At 39.1% G+C, this 21,984-nt stretch overlaps 3 protein-coding genes across 4 annotated transcripts in view; 2 read left to right on the top strand and 1 right to left on the bottom strand.

The window, feature by feature from the left end:
• The window catches only part of LOC101854356 (uncharacterized protein C6orf163), an 18,395-nt gene extending 13,939 nt beyond the window's left edge, over positions 1-4,456 (top strand). Inside the window, exon 4 of the mRNA XM_005105175.3 lies at positions 1,057-4,456. Within this exon, the coding sequence (XP_005105232.1) occupies positions 1,057-1,483 (427 nt within the window). The 3' untranslated portion in view covers positions 1,484-4,456. The remainder of the gene's footprint in view (positions 1-1,056) is intronic.
• A 268-nt stretch (positions 4,457-4,724) lies between these two features.
• Positions 4,725-21,205, bottom strand: LOC101854112 (exosome complex component CSL4). Of its 2 annotated transcripts, none has more exons than XM_005105174.2 (7): positions 21,105-21,205; positions 13,101-13,222; positions 12,467-12,538; positions 11,657-11,745; positions 9,924-10,008; positions 8,252-8,333; positions 4,725-4,944 (listed from the first exon to the last, which is right to left on the bottom strand). In XM_005105174.2, the coding sequence occupies exons 1-7, from the start codon at positions 21,130-21,132 to the stop codon at positions 4,829-4,831; spliced, it is 594 nt and encodes a 197-aa protein (XP_005105231.1). In that variant the 5' UTR covers positions 21,133-21,205; the 3' UTR covers positions 4,725-4,828. The 2 variants fall into 2 exon arrangements, with proteins under 2 accessions (XP_005105231.1, XP_035827438.1); XM_035971545.1 differs by lacking the exon at positions 21,105-21,205 and adding an exon at positions 20,402-20,495.
• Positions 21,206-21,456: 251 nt separating this feature from the next.
• Positions 21,457-21,984, top strand: part of LOC106011005 — a gene marked incomplete in the record, with an annotated part of 3,655 nt that continues 3,127 nt past the window's right edge. Inside the window, 1 exon segment of the mRNA XM_013086315.2 lies at positions 21,457-21,669.

The raw sequence follows: 21,984 nt of genomic DNA, 5'->3' as shown, positions 1-21,984 counted from the left end.
CGAGTTTTCAAGGCTTTCCAAGGGGGGGGATGGTGAGGTTTGTTACGTATGCTGTAGAGTTGTTACACTTGTAGAGAATGAATAATGTGCTATAGTTATAAATAGTATAGATATCTAAATAGTAGTAGTACTACTGTCCCCGTGGTTTTATGCACCCCACATAATTTAGCAAAATTTGATCATTTTTCGCATATTTCTTATTATTTTCCTTAATCATTCTCTGTTAAGATTAACAGAATCGCATAATTTCACATTGTTGGGCTCAATATGCATAATTTAAGAATTGTTCTTGCCTAAAACGACGGGGACAGGAAGTAGTAGTTGTCAGCAGCAGCAAGCAGCACCAGAAGCAACAGTAGCAGTGGTAGTATCATTGCCCGTGCATCTCAAATTATAATCCAATCATAATCCATGAGATTAAGATACCAGACAAAAGAAGATAAAGATGAGGATGGAAAAAATATCACTGGAAAAGAAAGTAACAATAATTGACGAACTGGTTGTGAGTGATTTAAGATATGTAATAAAACGGCACTTTAACCGCGCCGCCCCCCACCACGGCTCGGCGTAGCGAATGAGTTAAATATTACCAGAGAGGATCGAATAAGTAGATTGAGAACCATTGAAACTCTTAGTGGTAAGCTGGGTTCAAAAAGTGCCTTTTGATTCTTAAACCAGGGTCGTCTTCGCGGCAGTGCCTAGTATAATGTCAAATGAATTAACGATATGCCCACTCTAAACCTCAGATTGCAGGAAATAGAACAAGATTGAAAAGGGTTACATGAGTAGTGGACTATACATAGATAGCTCATGATAAATGATATTTCTGAAACAAAGCCTTTTTGTATCCCCTGAGCTTATCATTCTGAGAGATGGGGGAAATGAAATTACACACACATATTGAGAAGATGATTTGTACGGTTCAATACGGATTTCCTCTGTCCACATGCCATTTTACTGAAAGTAATCTGTTATACGCATGTGTTTATATGCAAGATCTATTTGTATTTTTATGTCTTGACATGTATTCCTCTTTATCTTCTGTTCATTCCAAAGGAAACACGAATCAGAGATTCAACATCTGAAGAAATCTGCTGCCGAAGACAAAAAACAGGCTCTAGAAAATCTGAAGAACATCAAAGACCAGGAGCGTGTTCGCGCAGTAAAAGAGGTGCAGGAATTTACCCAGAAGGTGGCGGACAAGCGACTGCGGGAGGTGCGAGAAGAACACAAGAACGAGCTAGACAAATACAACAGTATCATAGTGAGCTGGCAGGGAGAGGTTAAAAATCGCGAGGTCATCATCGGTCAACTAGAAAAGGCAAAACAGAAAGTAGGTGAAAAATTGTTGGAGGTTCGATATTATTTCCAGGATTTTATTAATCGTGTCAAAATGTTTGAGGAGGGGCAGACGGATTATCTTCTACCTCCTATGTATCTGGAGGAAATAGAAAGGAATGGGGTATTGTCAAAACCTTTGTGAAGAAGGCAGTGTTGATTGGTGTTGGTATGTGCCTGGTGATGTAAATATGTTTATTACTTTGTATATTTGGCATGCTCAGACGAAAGTGTATAACTACGCTTAGAAGTTATATAATTAAACTCTGACAAAGAACAATGTCCTGAAACATGTTTCAGACAAAAATGCCATTAAAAAAATGAAAAGAAAAGAAGTCAGCATCAGTGGCATAGAAGGGAAGGACTCAGGTAGCTTTTATTGTTTTAGTAGGGAACTAACTCATTCGGTTTTTACTTTTGAGTACATGTATTGGAAATTAAATCAAGCTTTTTAATACATATATTATGCATTTTCTTACCAAAGAGAGATAGAAAAGCTGATCTCCATGAAAGGCCAAAAATGTTTCATCCCCATTTTCAATCTCAGTTTGCTCAATTTTGCATCTCTCCAGGAGCCATTCAAAACAAGTGTTAGTGTAAGTGATCCTACATCACAATCACAGTAGGGAGTGACAGTGGTAGGTTCAACATCCTGCCTTCATAAGTATGAACAAACTGTTATGTCGAGTTTTCAAGGCTTTCCAATTGCTCAATTTTTAGTGCTGCCTAAAAGAATAGCCCTTACTATTACTATTAGTATGTTTTACAGGGTATTAAAATCACATTAAACAACATTTTTACAACAACCAAAGGCTGTGAAAAGTTTTTTTCTTATCTTCAACTTGAGTGAACATATGTCATGTTTTGAATATCATATTGTTGGGTTTTTTAATGTTCCTGTGATATCTGCATTTTATTGGAATGAAACTGCTAACATAACATCCGTCCTTTTTTTGTTGCCATTTGCACGGGCATATTGTGATAAATATTGCAGGACTCCCCTTAGTGAAAAAAGGGATGACTGCATTGCAAAGATATGACAATGAAGGAATCGAGACAATAACTATAGTTTTGTTCAAGACGTTCTTCTTCTTATTTTTAAGGAGCAGCATGGACCCCTACTTAGAAGAAAAATTAGCTCTCTATTTGGGTTTTGCATAAAGTGTGAACAGTAAAAATGTATTCTTATAAACTGCATGGTGAATTGAAACAAAACTTTATTTTGGTGTTATTTCTATCTTTCCTGTGGAGACCAAGTGTTCTCCGGTTGAAAAACTTTCATACAACCTCTACTGATTTGACATGTACACATGTTGTTTCTGTCCTGTCAATACTATATTCAGCAATAGGCAAGCGAATGAAGCCAGTTGCTTGCCATTGTCTATGAAGTGTCAACTCCTTCATGCCAAAACTTTTTCAAACAAGAGAAGATTCAATTACAGTTGTATACTTTATGCTTGTACATGTGCATTTTAACTAAGCTTATTTGTTAAATATAATGTTAAATGTTCAAGACAGGCAGCTAAAGCTATTACGAGACCATTTTTTGTTATGTATTTTGCTATTTGAGTAATGTACCATCTCAAGAATGTTGATCGATTTATTACACTATTACAGTTCTAGTTAAAAGCCTCAGTTGAGGAATAGTTGCTACAAAAAAAAAGCTCTTTCCCTTCAGGTAGAGTAAACCGGTTGATTTATGACAGTGTGAATATTTTCTGAACTTCTTTGCACCTTTCATAATTTCCCACATATACTGCAGCAACAGAAGATTCCTCAGCAAAGTGCTGAGGTAGTGTTCAGTTAATAAATGGGATAAAACAGTGAACTATATAAGTATAAGGAAGAAAAACATTTGTACATTCTTTTGAAACATTTCCCTCTTAATCATTAAGGAAAAACAATTAATTCAATTTTAAGATTTATATGATGTTCCCATTTCTTGGACTTCAAAAGAGCACCATAATGAAGTTAACAACAGTCAGTAGCGCAGTAAAAAGTGCTTTGTTTACTATTGTTTATATGAATTAATTAATATTAAGAACGACAAAGAGGCTAATGATCTATCAAATGAAACACTTTTTACATTGACTCATTTGTTTTCATTTGATAAGCAAAGTAAGTAAGGTGTACAGACATTTTTGGTGTCTTTACCACCTTTGAATTGGTAGTGCGTTAATTCATTCACCTCCTCACCTTTCTTCATTTATGCACAGAAAGGACTTTTTCAATTGACTCAGTAATGTTTAAACATTATAGAAAGTGTTTAGATGGTGTGTGTGAATCTGGTCCTATTTCTTTGAATGTATTATAACTTGTTCATGTTTTCCAAGAAAGATAATTAAACTTTTTTTTAAATGCACTTGTCATTTAAACTTCACATCCTGTTTTTTTTAAAGTGACGATGACAAAATACATTGTAGGAGGTATTCTCTCTTTTGAACGAGATATAGGGTCTACAATAAGATGGGACATGGAGCTACTATGTATCTTTTTTTCTACAGCCTAGGTACAAGCTCTTTCCGGAGTGACTAGAGCCACTGGTCAGTTCTTGTTATGTGACACCACAACTAAGTTTATGGTACACAGCAACAAGGAGGAGGATAATGCAAGTTTCATTTTTTGCAAAGGCACCAGAAACTGACATAGCTGGCTGCTGCAGCATACCTAAGTTAATAACAGAGGCAAAACACAGAGGTTAACTCACCCAGCCCTAACGCCGATAAAATCGGAATGTGCCCAATGCTCCAGCCCTAACGCCGACAGTATCGGAATGGAAAATTTTGCTCTCGTGACCAAAAATGCTATTTTTATGTGAAGCAGACTATAGCCTATTGGGAAGAGTAACCATTTTTCATTTGAAACACACTATGAATAGAAGTGCAAGTCCAAATTTAGAACAAAGAAAGCTATATTCGTGAACCAGGTGAGGGGGTGCGAAATTTGAACGCACTTCCTTTCTTCGCTATATTTATGTTTACTTTTTGACTCTGTATATAGATCCAGACCTTTTTCCTCGGAGTATGGCATAAAAACTATGACATATTTTGCATTCCAATGTTCAAATAAAGGTTTGTTGAATAAAATGTATTACAAAATTGGGTAGGATATGTTAAAATTTAGTATTTTTTTCAATTTTTCACAAAGTAGTAAACTAGGGAGAGCTGACAACCTCAGTGTAGGCCTAGGGTTGAGTGAGTTAAAGTTTTATGTCCAAGAAGGCTGTGAATGTCTGGAAAATAGGGACCATGGACTCCACCAGTGAAATGACCTGAACTGTGTCCAGTAAGGTGTTATATAAAATTTATTCATTCCTATTTCATTATAACTGAGATCATGAAGGTGTCATAACCGTTGATGAATAAACAGACACACCATATACAACATTTTGAAATAGTACAGAAACATCTTTATTAATATAGTCAGTTCAGATGAATGTATATTTACAAAACCAATGCAAGTAACTGAAGAACTGTTCAAAAACACCATATCAAGAACGCACATACTCGATGTACTCTGGCTGGACTTTGGCAACTTTGCGGAATTCTTCGTTCAAGGTTTTTGGACACTGCATCTTGCACCAGCTGACAGGCACCATGTTAACACCTGTAGGCAAAAGACACATAAAACACTTGTTAAGTCTAATGGCTATTGATTTCACCAGCAGGTATTGGATAGAGTGGAAAGGAATTTTGAAAGACAGTGGTAAATAGTAAATCCTTAAATAAAAAAGAACTACTATCACTGGTTGACGGTTGCTTACTCTGAACAATTCGAAGCACAGAGCGATGCGGTGCTTCTGTTACAGTGACAACATGAATAATGCAAGCTAAAACAGCATCTGTGAAAGAACATCATATCATTGTAAATAATTAACTGGGTTATTATGAGACCCTGAGGAAAGGGAGGAAATGTCAGTCAGACTTTCAGTTGATACATTTCAACATAAAAAGAACACAAACATGCATACCCATTCATAGACACTGATTCTAATTAGTAGACACGACGGATGAGAGACAAACTACATTCTTCCCCTGTGGAATGAATTTACTACCTCGGGGGGGGGGGGGGGGTTAAGTTTGGCATAGCCAGACTGAAGATATTGTTGTTATTATTGCCTTCTGTACAAATACTTACTACCCGACATTTATCTAAATAGTAACAAGATTAAAATCACATCAAGGTCCTTCATTAGGCTTGAACCCCTGCCTTCTTCCCTCTAGAACAACATGGCTTTGAAAGAGTTCTGAATCATGTGGTATTATGACCAGCTTTTATGTGAAAAACAGGCTGCACATCTCAACAATAGATTCAGTTACTGCCTCACACTAACAAAATAAGAGAATGTAACAACAAAGGAAAGTAAATTTTTGTTATTGACAAATGAACAAACTATCTTACCAATTCTAAACAACCTCAGTACAACTTTAAGACTAAAGGATCAACTTATCTTTCTGTTTTTTGCATGAGTATAACAGGTGTATACCAGTTATGTGTGGTTTCCGTTGAAAGTGTATTCAATTGAAAAGGGAGGAATATCATGGAAGGACAATAAACTTTTTCACGTCCTGTCATACCTGTTGTTAAATAGTCGTATGTCCTTTCAAACACATCAGAACGCTGAGTTCCGGATATCAAACAAAAGCTTATGCTATATATGGTGAATTACAGTTCAACAATTGATGCTATAATTGCGGCTTGCAAGTAGTGTTAGGTCATTTTAAGGGAATGAAACAACACCCATACTCAATAAGCATAAAGTCACTATGGGTTTTGTTTTTTTATATCACACGCAGATGAGTTTTTTTAGAAATATATATAAGCCCATCAGCAATATTCACTATTCAATATTCACAGCACTATTCATCTATTACTACAGTGGAACTCGGATTCAACAAGGTCGCCGGGCTTGACCTAAAATCTCGTTGAATCCGAGTGTTCATTATAGCAAACATGAGATCTTGCGTAGATAATTACAGGCACTAAGCAAGTAATGTATAAAGAGAAGTCACAAGTAGTGCCTGAAATGCCTGCCTATTATGAGCTGTGTAAAAAAAAGACCGATTCGTTCAAATGCACACGCCTGAGTCATCTCGATTGTTTACCAAAAAGTTGTGTTAATGTGCAGAGCCTACCATACGCCAACTTTTGATTCCATAAACCAGCGTATAATTCATTACGTAGATCTACGTCAAGACTAGCTTATCATTGTAATAGTGATCAGTTGCAGTGGAAAAAAAAAGGCTGACGTGTTTGTATCTGTGACGTTCAACGCCCGGACTGCTAGTGCCCCTCCCCCCCTTCCACGACACGCACATACAGCCATACGGGTGCAGGCTGCCCATCCGACTCCGACACACACCAGAGTAGACACGTGCGTGTGCCAACAACGCATGTGTTTGTATGAAAAAAGGCCACTGATTGGTCGCATGCAATCGGCTAAGCGAATAATGGTCCACAAGGCAGGTGCAATTGATGGTTTCCGGGAATAGATAAAGTTCGTTCTGGGAGAAAAATAAGCGAAGCCACGTCTGCGGTGGCTGTTCACCTTGGAAGCAGCCTCGTTGAATCCGAGCTCCCTGATTTAAGTGCTCGTTGAATCCGGGTTATTTTTATTGATTTTAAAGAGAAAAAAAACCTGGGGAATCTAACATCCGAGTTCCACTGTAATTGCCCAAGCCAGTGATTCTTAGCTCCTTGTCAGTTTGCCTCTTCACCAGCTATGTGGCCGCTGTTTATTATATCTCCTTTTGTCTTATTTTGTTGGTCCCTGTCATCATCCCGCTGCACCTACCCATCCAACGTGCTAACAATCTCTCGAGCCTGTGCCTGATAGCCTACTGCTGTTTTTGGTTGTTGTTCTTTTCAAAATATGTTTGTAAGCCTTATTCCCACTCTACAATACAAGCCAAGATACAGTCATGTCACATCCCCATTCATATTCATAATACTTCGAACAGCAGAGGAAGGGGATCTTATCGCACTTGCAAAGTCATCCTATGCACTTTGATATTCAAGAGTCATGGGCCCTTGAGCTATTCATGGTGTAACTAATGAATATTGGATTGTAGTGAATATCTTACAGACATGTTTTATAACTCTTGTTGGTTCGATTCATCACTGTTTTGTAATCATCAAGTAAAAATGCATTTCTGTTTTTACCTTAATGATTTTAGATATGATAATGATATGTTACGACAAGGTGGAATCAGGCACTTGTCAATCCTTAGGTATTTTGAGACATTGGAATAATCGTACAGCCTGTTTATTTGTCTTTCTTGCAATGAAAGAAAAATAGCCATCTATCTTGAATAGAAGTCAAGACGCTTGCGACTGAAGGAGGTGGGGTTGCCTAGTTTCAGAGGTAAAATTAGTGAGAAAATAGCCGCCAAAGTCTGGTGACTTCCAAAGCTTGAGAGTCTTTGAAAACTGAAAGTTTACATATTGTGCGCCATTGAGAAATGTTTTACAATAAAATCCACACAGCAAAGTGTTTTTACATGGATATAAAAGGTGTTGAGCAAAAAAAAAACCAGAAATTCGATAAAATTTGCAAAACCGCTGAGAAAATGCCGATTTCTTCAACTTCATTATTTTGACGAGCACCTGCTTTCACCATGATGACTCACATATGCTCTAATTTCACAACAGGTTGAGAAAAATGAGAGGAAAATCCAGTGTCTGTAACAATCACACAATATTCTAATGGCTCTGCCATGTTTCATATAGCTGTGAAAAGCGGAAAAATCGTGAATGTTGAATAGTAGTTAGTAGAGTACTGATAAAGATAAAGGACAAACACTTGCAGAATGAGTGATACAGCATAATACAGCAATGCAATGATGATATTACAAAAAAAAGTCTCACTCTAAGGAAAACCAAAATCAACGATTCCCACCCAATGAAGAAATACCTGCTTCACTCGTGGCCATTGCAACACCGAGCTCATTCTCTGCAGTTGTCAAAAGATAAGACTGAGCATCACCAAGAGACAACTGGTGAGTTTGGTTAAGGAAAAAATACACCAGGTCATCAAGGAAACAAAAATTCAAGAACAAAAGATAGGTACATTGATTCATGTCTTCCCACAGTATTATCAATATAACATGCCTAATCCATTTCCTACTTAAAATATATTTTGAAAATATCAAGACAGCCGCATTAAGAATCAATAGCAGACCTGCCACTCTATGAAATCTAAAAATCAGGATCACAGGGGAAAAAATATAGGGATTTGGGGGAAAAAATTGGGATCAACGACAAGGTGATTACAATTACAAAGCTGACAAAAAAATGTTTCTAAGGATTTCTTTAAATACATCCATGTATATACATATGTGCGCCCTGTGTACGTGTGTGTGTATGTGGGTGTGTGTGTGTGTGTGTGTGTCTGGTTAGTCGGGCTGTCATCGTCGGAGAATTCAGAGCGGAAACAAAAATAAAAGTAGATAAAATAATACATCGTAATGTCCCAAGTCGGAAAGCCAAATCGATACTGCCTCAGCTATAGTGTGTGCATGTGTGTGCGTAATTTATCATTATTTTTAAAAATCCTTAAGTATACCCATAAGTCCCGAAAGACGCTTTAACCAGTGTGCATAATCTTAAGTTGACCCCATCAACAGACGGTCGCCGACATGCGGAACTCGCAAGCCGAAGTCAGGTCACGTGATGTGAACACGCAATTGAAACCGTTTTACTGATGGGTCTCGATGACAGCCCGACTAACCAGAGCTCGGACAAAGCTTGTTTTAAAAATAACAGCAGAACTACGAATAATATTGATCATTTGTATGTCTAACTGAAACAATTTTCATGCCATCGTCAGAGAATTCAGAGCGGAAACAAAAATAAAAGTAGATAAAATAATACATCGTAATGTCCCAAGTCGGAAAGCCAAATCGATACTGCCTCAGCTATAGTTCAAATAACATGTGCAAGCAAAGATCCAACACAACTTGGGGCAAGTCAGCTACTAAATCTGGCACTGATATTTCGGAAAATAATGCTCTGAGTCCCTGCTGACAAAAAGTTCATCGGGTGCTTCCCGACACAAAGAAGAAGGCAGAGTAAGTTTACAGAAGAATCAGACGCAACAGATCGAACGAAAAAATCGGCATTTGGGGCAAAAAAATCGGGATATCCCGAGTAAATTGGGTTGAGTGGCAGGTCTGCATTAGGTTCAGTATTTTCTTCTAAAAGTGTCACAGAATTGTTCTGGATGTTAAACCACACTCCATTTTTTACTTCTACAAAATCATTTTCATTTTCAACCCAAAACAGGGATATAAATAAAATCAGTGAGAGTGGAAAGGCATCAAATCAACATTGGTCACTGTCAATAAACCAAACATTATATAATCAACAATCAAGCCAGGTCATATGTTGTGGACTTAAAACACTGGACAAAATGGTCGATTCTATCATCTTTTTTGCATTACCCTGTTGTGTTAACACATAGACGCTGAGGGACCAGAATAACTATGCTTCGGCCTCAAAGGAAAAAAGTATTTCTGTAAATATTTAGAGAACTGTTAAGCATAAAAATCAAAAGTAATTTAATTCAGTGAATCAAGAAAGGATACAACTCTTGCTGTGATAATATCTCCCGGTCTGTAACATTTATGCATCTCCACCCTGTCTTTTTCAGTGGCTCTTACATCTTCCTTTCTGTAATAAAACAAAAGCAACAGCAACAAGATTAAAATTACATTTTCAAAATAAAATGTAAAAGCTAGCTTGACACTGAGGCTATGCCGAGTTCAGTTCACTTTCAAGATGTGCATCCCATATTCTCACTATAAATTCAATTTTGCTTCAGCCCTGATTTTTTAATTCTTTTTGGGTAGTTTTTTTAAAGTCTGGACAATAAGAAAGCCCTGGGTCTAGACTTCATATTGCAAACTATGAAGTAAACATGCACAGCACACTTTTAAAAAAAATTATTATTTTTTCTTTCTTTTCTAGTAAGCGTTTTACAGCCCTCGCAACTGCATAAGGTCATATGAGCGCGCAGGACACATTAAACTTTTTCAGTTGGTAGGAAAGTTTGAATTTTGCGCGGGTGGTGGTCGAAGCCTACTCTTATTGATTTTAGACCACCAAGGGATCTTTAACATTCGCAACTTGCACACGAGCCATCCGAGATTTTTCGCCCTTGTCTGAGAAGGCTAGATGTAGATCTTTCGTACCAGAAGATCAGGGGTGTGGCTGAAAGACAGCAGTAAGAAGGAGCCAAGGAGTAGCAGTAGAAAGGCTGCAGAAAGAGCCAGGAGCCCAGAGGAGGGGGCAAAAGAGGTGAGGGAGTGGGGGCAGAAAAAGGAGACGAAAGCAGACGACAGAACATTGCCAGAGAGCAGCAAAGAAGGTGAAAGGAGAAAATTTTAGAGAAGAGAATTTTTCGGTCGCTACCCGCATTCGAACCCGGGACCTTTGAATGAGAGGCCAACACCTTAACCTCTAGGCCACGAGAGCCCCTAATAATAAAAAAATATTTTTTTAAAGTTCAAACCACTGAAAATATGATACTCAGCTGTCTGCAGACAGCACCAAAATGACAAAGCAGATGAGATCATCTTTGAGTAGAACCTAGATCTCTGTATACAAATGTAGGCTTGACTGAATTTTAATCTCACATTTATTTGTTGGAAAATGGGTCATGATGGTGGAAGTCACAACTGACTATGACATTAGATGCAGACTGCTATTATCAAAACTAAACATCTTGTGACCTAGTTGAAAAAAACAGGGGGGTGGAGGGGGGGACAGCAGATTTGTGTCTCTCTAATGCTAGCACTACCCCTTCCCTAATGTTCAAAACAATATTTGGCAATTTCTGTTACTTCACAAAATTTTTCTTTGAAAATTCTTGTAATAAAACTCAGTAGATGTTTGCTCTCCCATCGGCACAATTTAGACAATTTAGGAGATGGGCTTTTTTAACCCTGTCTGTCTGGGCCAACCTGAGCTGAGAGCGATAAAACGTCCAAGCAGACAGATATACTCATTTTTTAAAACTCCCAACATGGGAATTGAACTCTTCTGCATCATATGGTCACGTGCTGATCCCTACACCAAAGGCACAGGTAACCTCAGTTGAAGTGAACCAAAATAAGGTCCCATTGATTTTGTTTATAAATTAATTGATTCCACTGTCAGCGAAATGATTTGGAAAAATGTAGATTAATGAGTTACATCAGTCTAAGAACAAGCAGCCAACATAACAGTAATGATCACAATTACATGATAAGGATATGATGGGGTTTTGGTCAGATAAATTAATAAATAACAACAATGAGGAGGACAAAAATATCTTCACCTTATCATACCCCTAAACACATCCCGTAAAGGTGAGGTCCCAACACTGAGAATAGCACATTTGCAAAACCTTGGGTTGACATTGGTCACCTGTAAAAAAAAAAAAAATACATTTGAAGAAATTGTCTCTACAAACACATTGACGATGACATCACAGTAGCAAATTCTGTTGCATATCTTCCATTCCCCCACCCTCAAAGTTAGATATATGTGCAGAGTAGAAACATTTATCAAATGGTTATTTTACTTAACACATTATATCTCAGACAGTTTATCCCAACATGTAAAGTATGTTTTTTAAAATTAATTCAGTACTAGAAATTTACCTGATTCCTTGTTCAAACTTAAAGAATGAACATGGGTTTGCATGCTGAGCTTGAACTGGGTACAGCTAATCTTTGCACTGGAATAAAGCACCTCAGGTAAAAGACATACCTGACTAACTTATTTAACAATAAGGTACAGGTAAAAACCACCACTTATTTCATCAAACTGTGCCAAACTTTTAAAACTTTCTTTTAATAAAAACAATTATTTTCCTTCCAGCAAACCTAAATAAAGGAGGAAATGTAACTGGCTATGAAAAACAAAAAACGAAACTTTTCGACCACATGGAAACACTCACGTGGGAACTCAAAACCTAAAGACTATAAATGCCTGATACATCTTGTATCAAGACTATTTTTCCAATGATTGGCCTGAAGTCAGACGGTGGATTTCCGGTTTTATCCAGAAATTTGACATCCCTGATTAAATTAAGTTATGATTCAACAAAAACGTTAAAGAGGGAAGTCAAGTCTGTATGACTCACCCTTGCAGTCACAACAGCATCAATAGTTGGAATAACTGTACAACTGTCCTCTGTCTGTACTGTCAAGGTTACCTGAAAATAATTGCAAAGAAGTCTAATAAAGAAAACAAGTTTACCATTAATGGTTAAAAGTACTCCATTTAGGATACAGAAAAATCACAGACAAACAATCCTCACTACAGCAAAATTTAGGGGCAAAAAAAAACTGAGCTCTCCAATCCATCACGCGATAACATATATTACTTTAAACATTGAAACAACAAAGGGTTTTAAAACACAGATATCAAAATCTGATATGCGAAAAACAAAGCTGCTAGAAATTGCTTTCCATTTACTTTTCAGACTTATCAAAACATCATTGATGAAGAAAAACAAATACCTGTAGTAACAACCTTGAGTCTCTTTCATTCGTCGTCTACATACACTTTTGCATTACTATAACACTCACACAATAAACAACATTTTAAAAAACTTAAATAACTTACAAAAGGAACAAAATATAGTAGATCTTTGCTGACTGACCAATATAAATTTATAATTCATAGAAAGTACAGAATAACCACAATAGCCAACAGTGAAACAACAAAGCATACTGCAAAACACAAACAAGCTCATTTTACACAAATTGCCACACCTTTTGTTCCTCTGTCTTTAGCTCATTGAGCCAGCCAACTAAACTTGAATAGATGAAGCCACCACGGACATATGTTCCTTCCCCTGCCACATGAGTATCATCAGCTCGTGACAATCGTTGTCCTACAAAGAGACAGAAACAAAATACAGTTGAACCTGCCTTAACGGAAACCTGTATAAAAGGGAAACCTGTCTTAATGGAATCTCCCCGCTCCCCCCCTTCATATATTCCTCTTTAATTACCTGTATAAGACAGAAACCTGTCCAACGCGGAAACGGAAAGAAAAATCCGCTCCCTTCTGATGGTTTCACCTGTCTAAGACGGAAAATGCTTCGCCCGCCTGTCCTGATTTGAAAGAACTCGCAAGTTTGGTTCCGTCGGCTCTAAACTTAACACTATGGCCATGCCGCTGGGCAAAGAAGGGGAGTAGGGGTGCAATTTGGGAGTAGATGTGACCCCATCATGTGAGCCCTGAGCGATGCAGATGGTCAGTGTAGTGAGGGTGTGAAATCTCACGACCGCCCGTGAGAGTGCTCGAGTAGCGAGCCACAACGGAAACTTTCCTGGGTAGCCAGAAGCCAGAGGTGTGAAATTAGATTGACCAATGCCCGCCTCCCTGATCGTACGGCCAGCTGAGAAAAGAGTTCCTCGAATCGTTTTTACAATTGATGGCAGTGAGGGGTGGCATTGGTGGGTGGGGCTAAGGGTGGAAGCAAAGGAGATGTTCAAACGTTCCTATTTTCAATAGGTCAAACAGTTGTCCTATGAAAGGCAAGCACGGGTGGTAATTGGATAAGTAAGACTGACGCACGTCATTATCAGACAGGATAGCAATTGAGAGGTGTGAAGTTTTGACCACTGCGTGCCGACCGGACAAGCGATCCTTGATTCCCCCCAACTTCCACCTCACCCCTAAATTCCCCTGTCTAAGACGGAATTTTTCCCCTGCTCCCTTGAGATTCCGTCTTACACAGGTTCGACTGTACCATAAATACCTTCTCATGCAATTTTACAGGAAGGGATCATTTGAGAAGTAAATCAACTGTTAAAATTTTATTCCGTTTGTGTGTAACAACAATAAAAGGGGATCTTGTCCAAAAAAAAAAATGCTCCCAAGAGAATCAAAATTTTATGAGGGAGAGTAAAATTTGGTTTCCACCAAAAAGCAGAATCTTTGGAGAACCGGAAAGACTTATAATAATAATAAATTGCATTTATATAGCGCATTTCCACAAAGAAGTGCTTAATGCGCTGTACAATAATACAAAGAACATATGAAGCGCACAACTCCTACAGTAATCCTCTTTCTCTCTCTCACTAGTCTCACTCTGTCTCTCTCTCTTCTCTCTCTGTCTGTCTCTCTCCTTGAGTAAAGACAATCCCACAAAGCCTACCCAGGCACCCTTGCACACATTGATGAATTCACAAAGTCATAAATTCTTACAGAACAGAACAGCATGGATAAACGATACTGAGAGAACATAATAGAACATAATAATATTTGTATTGGGAATGTCGGAAATTACAGATTGAAGCTGGACTGAAACAAATGCGTTTTAAGTGCTGATTTAAATTTTGATAAAGTGGCGGACTCCCCGTAGATGAGCAGGTAAAACGTTCCACAAGGAGGGGGCGTGGTGTGAAAAAGCTCTCCCTCCGAGTCTCTGACTTTTGCTTTGGACAGGTTTTAAAAGTCTTTTCGTCGCCGATCTTAAAGGCGATATCATGGTATATTATATTCGATGACCATGTCACAAAGATATGATGGTGCAATGTTGTAGACGCACTTAAGAACAATTATTTTGTACTGAATTCGTGCTTTCACCGGGAGCCAAGGTAGTTGAATTAGCATTGGTGTTATATGCTCTTTGACAGATTTCTTTAAAATTATGCGAGCAGCTTAGTTCTGGAGTCGCTGTAATCTATTTAATGTTTCAGTGGGAAAGTTTCCAAACAAAGAATTGCAGTAGTCTAGACGTGAAAGGACAAAAGAAAAGATGAGGGTTTTGATGGAAACAACACTAAGATATGTTGACATTTGTCCTATTCTGCATAGTTCTAGATAAATTACCTTACATAGATGGTTTATATGATGGTGCATAGAGAGTTTGCAGTCAAAACAAACGCCTAGATTTATAGACAGCAAGATGAACTAAACAGCGTAGATCCGTTGTAGGTTCTGCTGCTGTATCAGGGAATGAGTAGAAACTATATTTATGTAGCCATTTACTTTAGTCTAGTCAGGGTCACAAGTTTCATGGACACGCCCGCCCACACACATACACCACCCCCCCTCCCAAAAAAAAGAGGAGGCCGTCTGGGTAATTTTTCACACACTGTTTGTTTGGTAACTGCTCAGTAAGAGTTTTATTGCACTCACAACTAATGAGCACCTGAAACACAATTTGGTTGCATTCATGAGAGCTCACAGTACAGCTTGCTTTTATTCAAAGGTCAGGTTAAAAATGTTTTGATAAAAATTCAATTTTTAACCCCCCCCCCCCCCCCCCTTTCCCCAACAATTTACATTTATTGGAATTACAATATTCACAATTTTGGGTAAAGGCATATGGCCTTTATAAAATCCAGAATTGTGCTGGGGGATCATTGACACAGAACAAATCTTTCCTTCTTCTTCCACTGCTCTAAATCTAGGGCAGAGCAACTGATTTTTACGTATGTGACCGATTTTCCTATTTTGTAAGGCATCTTGCTATCAGGCAGTCACATTCCAAGTTCAGAGAGGTACTCTATATGTTTTTATACTGACTATAGAGTATTTTCAATTTTTAGTTAGTAGGAAGTTTTAATTTTACCCATGCGGTGGTCAAAGCCTACTCTTAGGAACACTAAGGGATCTTTAACATACTTGCACACAGGACCTCCAAGGTTTTTCGCATAAGAGAAATTTAGGTGTTAGATCTTACCTACAGTAAGATGAAGGGTGAGGCTCAAAGAGCAGTAACAAGGAACCAGGAGAACAATAGAAAGAGTCAAGAGTACATGGGAGAGGAGCCCAGAGATCGAAAGAAGAGAAAGAGGAGACGAAAGCAGGTGACGGAACAGGACTAGAGAACCAGAAAGGAGGAGAAAGGAGAACATTTTAGACAAGAAAATTTTTCGTTGCTGTCAGGTTTCAAATCCGGAACATATTGAAAGAGAGGCGAATACTGTAACTCTAGACCACAAGATGTTTTGAATTTGTAACATATAAAATACTTCCTTCAGTCAGGTCTCTCCAAGGTCCGGACATTCTATCAATGTGCATCTAAGCGGTAAAATGTGTGTCACATTGGACATCCGACACAAAAGGGCTTTTTATCTCCCAGCAGAACCCTTTGTAGAAACAAACATCTACTATGGAATCCAGTTTGAGCTAAAAGAGTAATAAACTTTTCTAAGCATACAGTTTTACCATACTTTTTGTTTGTTGAAAATGCCCTCTTTGAGGCCACACCTCTGAAAAAGATCCCATAAGTATAAGATTACCAAGTTAAAACAACGATGCTGGTTTAGTTGACAGCCTGACGCAATCAAGGTGGACTACTGTTAGTCCCACCTGAATGCTCATGCTATATATATATGGTCTATCTGTGCTGTAAGATGGCAGTAAGGACACTGCTGGGGGCATTTTTAGATCAAAATTTATAAATTAATGTGGTGTGTGGGCGAGTGGATAGCTTCATTTTGCAGAGTGGTAAAATTGATTGATAAAAGTAAATCGAAACAGCAAGGGGTAGACAGAACGAAGTCAACCACCAGGCAATGGATGCATTTAGATCATTTTTAATGCAGCCAATGACAATATCCGCCAGAGAAAATTCAGAGGGAAAATGTAAACTACAATCCCCAAAACATTAACTGTCCTTTACAGGAACAAATTTTTTAACGCAGCCAGCAGAGGGAAATGTAAACTGATCCTTGTCACAAGTCCCAAGCCTGGATTATAAATCAGTAGACGGTAAACTAGATCTAGACACCGATCCAAGAGCAGACTGTCAAGTAATCCCGAAAAATCGTGTAGGCCATCAACTGAACCAAACCAGTACCAATAAACACAGCTGGCCAAGTTGGAAGCATTTGTGGGAGGAAGGTGTGGGCACAGCAGTGAAAGAATGTTGAAACGAAGTGACTATTTCTCTGAACGCTCTGGAAAATAAACTTGATCTCTATTTTTCCAAACGGTTTCCGTTCTCGAGATTTTTTGGTTATTTGCGAGATTTAGGCGTTATCTTTCATTCTGCGAGGACTGGGAAGAAGCATATTTTGCATCGAATTCAATTTCTAGAGCTAGATCTAGAGATTTTTAAATGTCTGAATATTCAGATACTTCAGTTGTGGTTGGGGCAATTTTCCCGGACTATTATACTTCATTTGAAAATGTCTTCAAACCGCGAGAGGCCACCCCTAAAGCAAACACAAAAATCCTTAATGTAAACAAAAATACCCCCCCCTCCTCGTTCACACCTTATACGTACACACATACACTCACTCACACACGCGTGCGCGCGGGGGCCACTCCATTCGCAAATTATCAACAAATCTCGAGAACGGAAACCATTTGGAGAAATAGAGTTCAAATTTATTTTCCCGAGCGTTTGGAGAACCATATTGAAAAGCAGCACTGTAGGGTAACTACACATGCGATTAAACGTAGAACGACGCAAACCATTTTTAGGTAAGGTGGCCATCTTGTTTGACGTCCGACCGGGATACCCCTCCGATCACGTTACACCACAATATACCGCAGGGCACCAAAGATAGAAGTGTCTATGTTATATCAAGCTTAATCTACCATTCGCTGTTGGAAGTTCTGATGGCCGAATGGACAGCGCGTGTCTGTGTTTGAAGTCAAACAATTTTTTTATGAGCGTGGGATCGAATCCCGGTCCTGGAAGGGTTTTTTTTCTCCTCTTCTCCTCCTCCCGACTGACCAACAGTTTTTCCCACAAATTATAATTTGTTGCTTTGTAGTTTTTTAGGCATGTAGTGATGAAGCATGCAGGAAGGGGGAGGGGGTAATCCTCTAGCATCTTTACGGAAGTTTACGTGCGGTTTATTGTCTTTGCGTATACCGTGTTTCAATTTCAAGCATCAGAGTTCTTTTTAACTGTTCTAAGCATCAACAATCTCAGTGATCTTCCATCATGTCCAAGTACAAAAAAAAAGGACTAGATCTAGATCTAGATCTAGGAACTCCGAAACGTGCTTACATGCGGTACCTCCACAGCTTTCTTAAAATTTAAAATTATAGTCTGTGGGTATCCCAGGAAGTGATGACATCACATAACTAAAATTAGCAGCCAATCAGGAAGATGCGTCGCTCTACGTTTAATCCCATGTGTCACCCTCTCTCACTCCTCTGTCTCTGTATCGCTTGCATTCTCTTTTTCTTTGTTTGTCTCTGTCTTTCTTTCTCCCCACCTATTTCCCACTCTATCTTTCTCTCGTTCTCAGACCTGCCACTCTATGAAATCTAAAAATCAGGATTTAAGAGTTTTAAAAATCAGGATCTGGTGAAAAAAATCGGGATCAATGGCAAATCAGTCATAAGGGGTACTGGGGAAGGGGGGTCCTGGTTCCCTTTTATGAGGAAAGTATGCAAGAAGTTCACGTTTGGGCCACTAAATAGAGGGAAAACTGAAAGACAGCATTACTCGAGTCGGAGTGGCATAGACTGAGGTAGCGCACGTTGCAGTAAAGCTGAAACTCTCGTAGTCTTGAAAAGAGCTGACACATAACTCTAATCATCCATGCAAAAAGCCCACGTTTTCATACAGGAACAACGTTTGACTCACATCACATATCCACTCAAGGCGCACCAACCACCCCCCCCCCCAAAAAAAAAGATCGCGCCAAGGTTGTTCATTTATTTCTCTTTTCTTATTCCTTTATCTTCAATTAGTAGATTCTACATGATGTATCACGGTAAAGCAATACCCCCACCCGCTCCCCCCGGTCGTCCACACTGGTTAAGTCCCAAAAAACACCCCGACCAAGGCGTCCGGTGTGAATGAACTTTGCTGACCCCGACAGCCGACGGTCCCCGACACACGCGCTACTCACATGTACGAGGTCATGTCACGTGTTGCGAATGAGCGTTTGAAAGTTCCACTGACAGGTCTTGATGATGGGCCCGACTTTTATCCAGAACTCAAGACGAAGCTTGCTTTTAAACCAACGGCAGAACAATGAATAGATTATTCTTAGGCCCATAACATAATTGTTACAGTAATCAGGACACAGTCGGAGGATTCTGGGTTATAAAAGCGAAAGAACATCTTGAGCGTGTCCATGTCGGAATTCAAAATCGATACTATGTCGGTTTTAGTTGAAATAACGTGCGAGAGTCATCTACTAGATTCGGCATAGATGCTTCAGAAAGTAGCGTTCCAAGTTCCTGCCGATAAAAAATCTAATTGGTGCTTCCAAGCAAAAGAGCTTGCACAACTTTTTATATTTTTTTCTAATAATCGGACGCAACTGATGCAACGACAAAAAATCAGGATACTGGTGATCGAAATCAGGAAAATCGGGATGCTTGAGATTTGGCGCAAAAAATCGAGATATCCCGATTAAATCGGGATGAGTGGCAGGTCTGCGTTCCCTCCTGCCAACAGGGTAAGATTGTACTTTACCGGTCGGAACTACTTTCGCTGTGGCGCCCCTGGTGCCTAGTGTCCTGCTATTCTTCGTTTCCGAGCTCCCCTACTCACTCTCCTACTCAGTTTTCTACGTCCTCACTCTGCAACTGCCAGCAATCGACTAACGTCTCTTACCGGGTTTTTCAGTCATCACGACCATGCCACTGTGCCCTTTGACCCTCGACCCTGACACCTTGAGGCTAATTGGTCAATCTAATCACGTGGTCCACTATTCTAAATTTGCTCACGACTCTGCTGGCTTGGCCTAGGCCTACTCCTGGTCCGGCAAAGTACAATGGAGGGCTAGAGATGCGCACGAGAGCTGATTTGCATAATTGCAACCCCCTCAGCCCTGCTTGCAACTTGGCGAGTATCTCTACCCTGATTGTCCGCTCATGCCATTGTTTATATGTGTGTTTGAGTGTCTTTAAATTATTGTTGCCAGTCTGAAACCCCCCCCCCCCCCCCCCCACTGTTGTTACATTGATATGTAAACACGACTGTCCGCTTATGTTATTGTTTCGCATTTTTGTGTGTTTTCTTTATTATAGTTTCCAGGGGGGCAAGCCCCCCTGAACCCCACTGTTGGTATGATACACAGTGGTCCACCAAAGTTAAATATCCCCTGCCCACTCTCTACCACCACCTCTCGCTCACCTCGCCTCGCCGCTGACTTGTGCTGTGCGTGCGTGAAGTCGCCCGCGGAACTACCTTTTGTCCGCACACAGAGTACCATGAGTGCGTAGTTAGGCTAGACTAGGTGTGCATAGTAATCACGGGCCGAGACGGATGGTCCGGTAAAGTACAATCCAGCCACAAACTGGGGTATGTCAAACATTTTGCTAGCATAGCACTTCCCCCTGCTCTCTCTCTCTCTCTCACACACACACACACATACCCCCACACTACCGGGTCTGGGCGCTGAAACTTTCCGAAATCAAGAAAGAGTTCCTCTACCGGGTCTGTATACTTCATGACTTACACTTACATCTATTCTAAATCTAGAAAGTCTAGATCTAGATCTAGATTCTAGTCTAGATCTATATCTAGATCTAGATTCTAGATCTATAATCTAGATTCTAGATATAGATCTATAATCTAGATCTAATCTAGATCTAGATCTAGATCTAGATCTACATCTACATCTAGAATACACAGAAGTCAGAGTAGAGTAGAGTGTAGAATTCTGTGGTTCCCGGTTACCGGGTCTGAATACACTTCGTTCTAGATAATCTAGATATCTAGTTCACTAAAAGAAAACATGGGCTTTAGCTAACCACCATACAGACATCTGTAGGCTAAACTATCATTAAATTATCAGTATTTTTAAGAAGAACATTTAAATTAATAGCCAACACACCAGGAACACAAACTATGGACGCCGCCATCTTGGAAAAGGGAGATCAGTCTCAGATCAGTCTGCACGCAGTGCGAATCACTTCATTGTCTACTACTTCTACTACTACACTACGCATACACGATCTTTGAGAAAACCCCAGATTCGTCTCGAACACTCTGGTTGGTTCTAAAATTAGAACTGACCTGGCGAATAGTTATTTTAAGATTCCACGCAAGCGCAGTGCTCTTTCAAGACGTAGTTTGTAAACATTATCGCATGTCATTGTCATCGATGTTATAATAACTGTATTTTTGTCGTCGAACTTGCTCGAATTTTCCCGCGAGTACGCGTCTAGCATGTTCTATCTATTATCTCAGTGAGTATATAAGGAGCCCGCAAACTGTAGAACCTCAATTTCTCAAAGAGAACAAACTCGACGAAGATAGAGAACCGAAAAGATTAATAACAGCGAGTATACAACTGTCAGACGAAAGCGCCTCAGGGAAACTTATTAAATTTACAGCGAATAACAGCTTGTGCACTGGTTTTACAAGTGCAAGAACATAGTTTCCAGAAGTAATTTGGTAAGTCTCCTTAATCAATAATATTTTCCATACGGTACACTTTCACTTGTTTTTCAAAAGACTTTATCATCCGGTTTTGATGCAAATTATATTGTATATTTTTGCTGGACCCATCTCAACATTATGATAGGCCTATAATAAATACAAAGTATAAATAATGCACCTATTTAATAAAGTCTACGTTTGCATAATATCAATATTATTAAACAATTTTTAACTGAATTCAAATTCACTGTTCACACCCAATTTGAACGATAATATATCGTTTGCATTCAATGAAAAAATCTTATTTATTTTTATAAATTTATTTATTTATT

Source organism: Aplysia californica, unplaced genomic scaffold (assembly GCF_000002075.1).
Source record: "Aplysia californica isolate F4 #8 unplaced genomic scaffold, AplCal3.0 scaffold00455, whole genome shotgun sequence".
Taxonomy (NCBI): Eukaryota; Metazoa; Mollusca; class Gastropoda; order Aplysiida; family Aplysiidae; genus Aplysia; species Aplysia californica.
The sequence above is the reverse complement of the archived record's forward strand: the minus strand, read 5'-3'. Positions and strand labels throughout refer to the sequence as shown.

What these genes read in the sequence shown, in the direction of transcription:
- LOC101854112 (XM_035971545.1), bottom strand. Translation starts at nt 20,480, where the DNA reads ATGGTACTCTGTGTGCGGACAAAAGGTAGTTCCGCGGGCGACTTCACG. An exon ending in CAAGTCAGCGGCGAGGCGAG is followed by an intron (nt 13,223 to 20,401) that starts GTGAGCGAGAGG and finishes GTCTCTTTGTAG; the next exon opens with GACAACGATTGTCACGAGCT. An exon ending in ATATTATCACAGCAAGAGTT is followed by an intron (nt 8,334 to 9,923) that starts GTATCCTTTCTT and finishes CAAACTCACCAG; the next exon opens with TTGTCTCTTGGTGATGCTCA.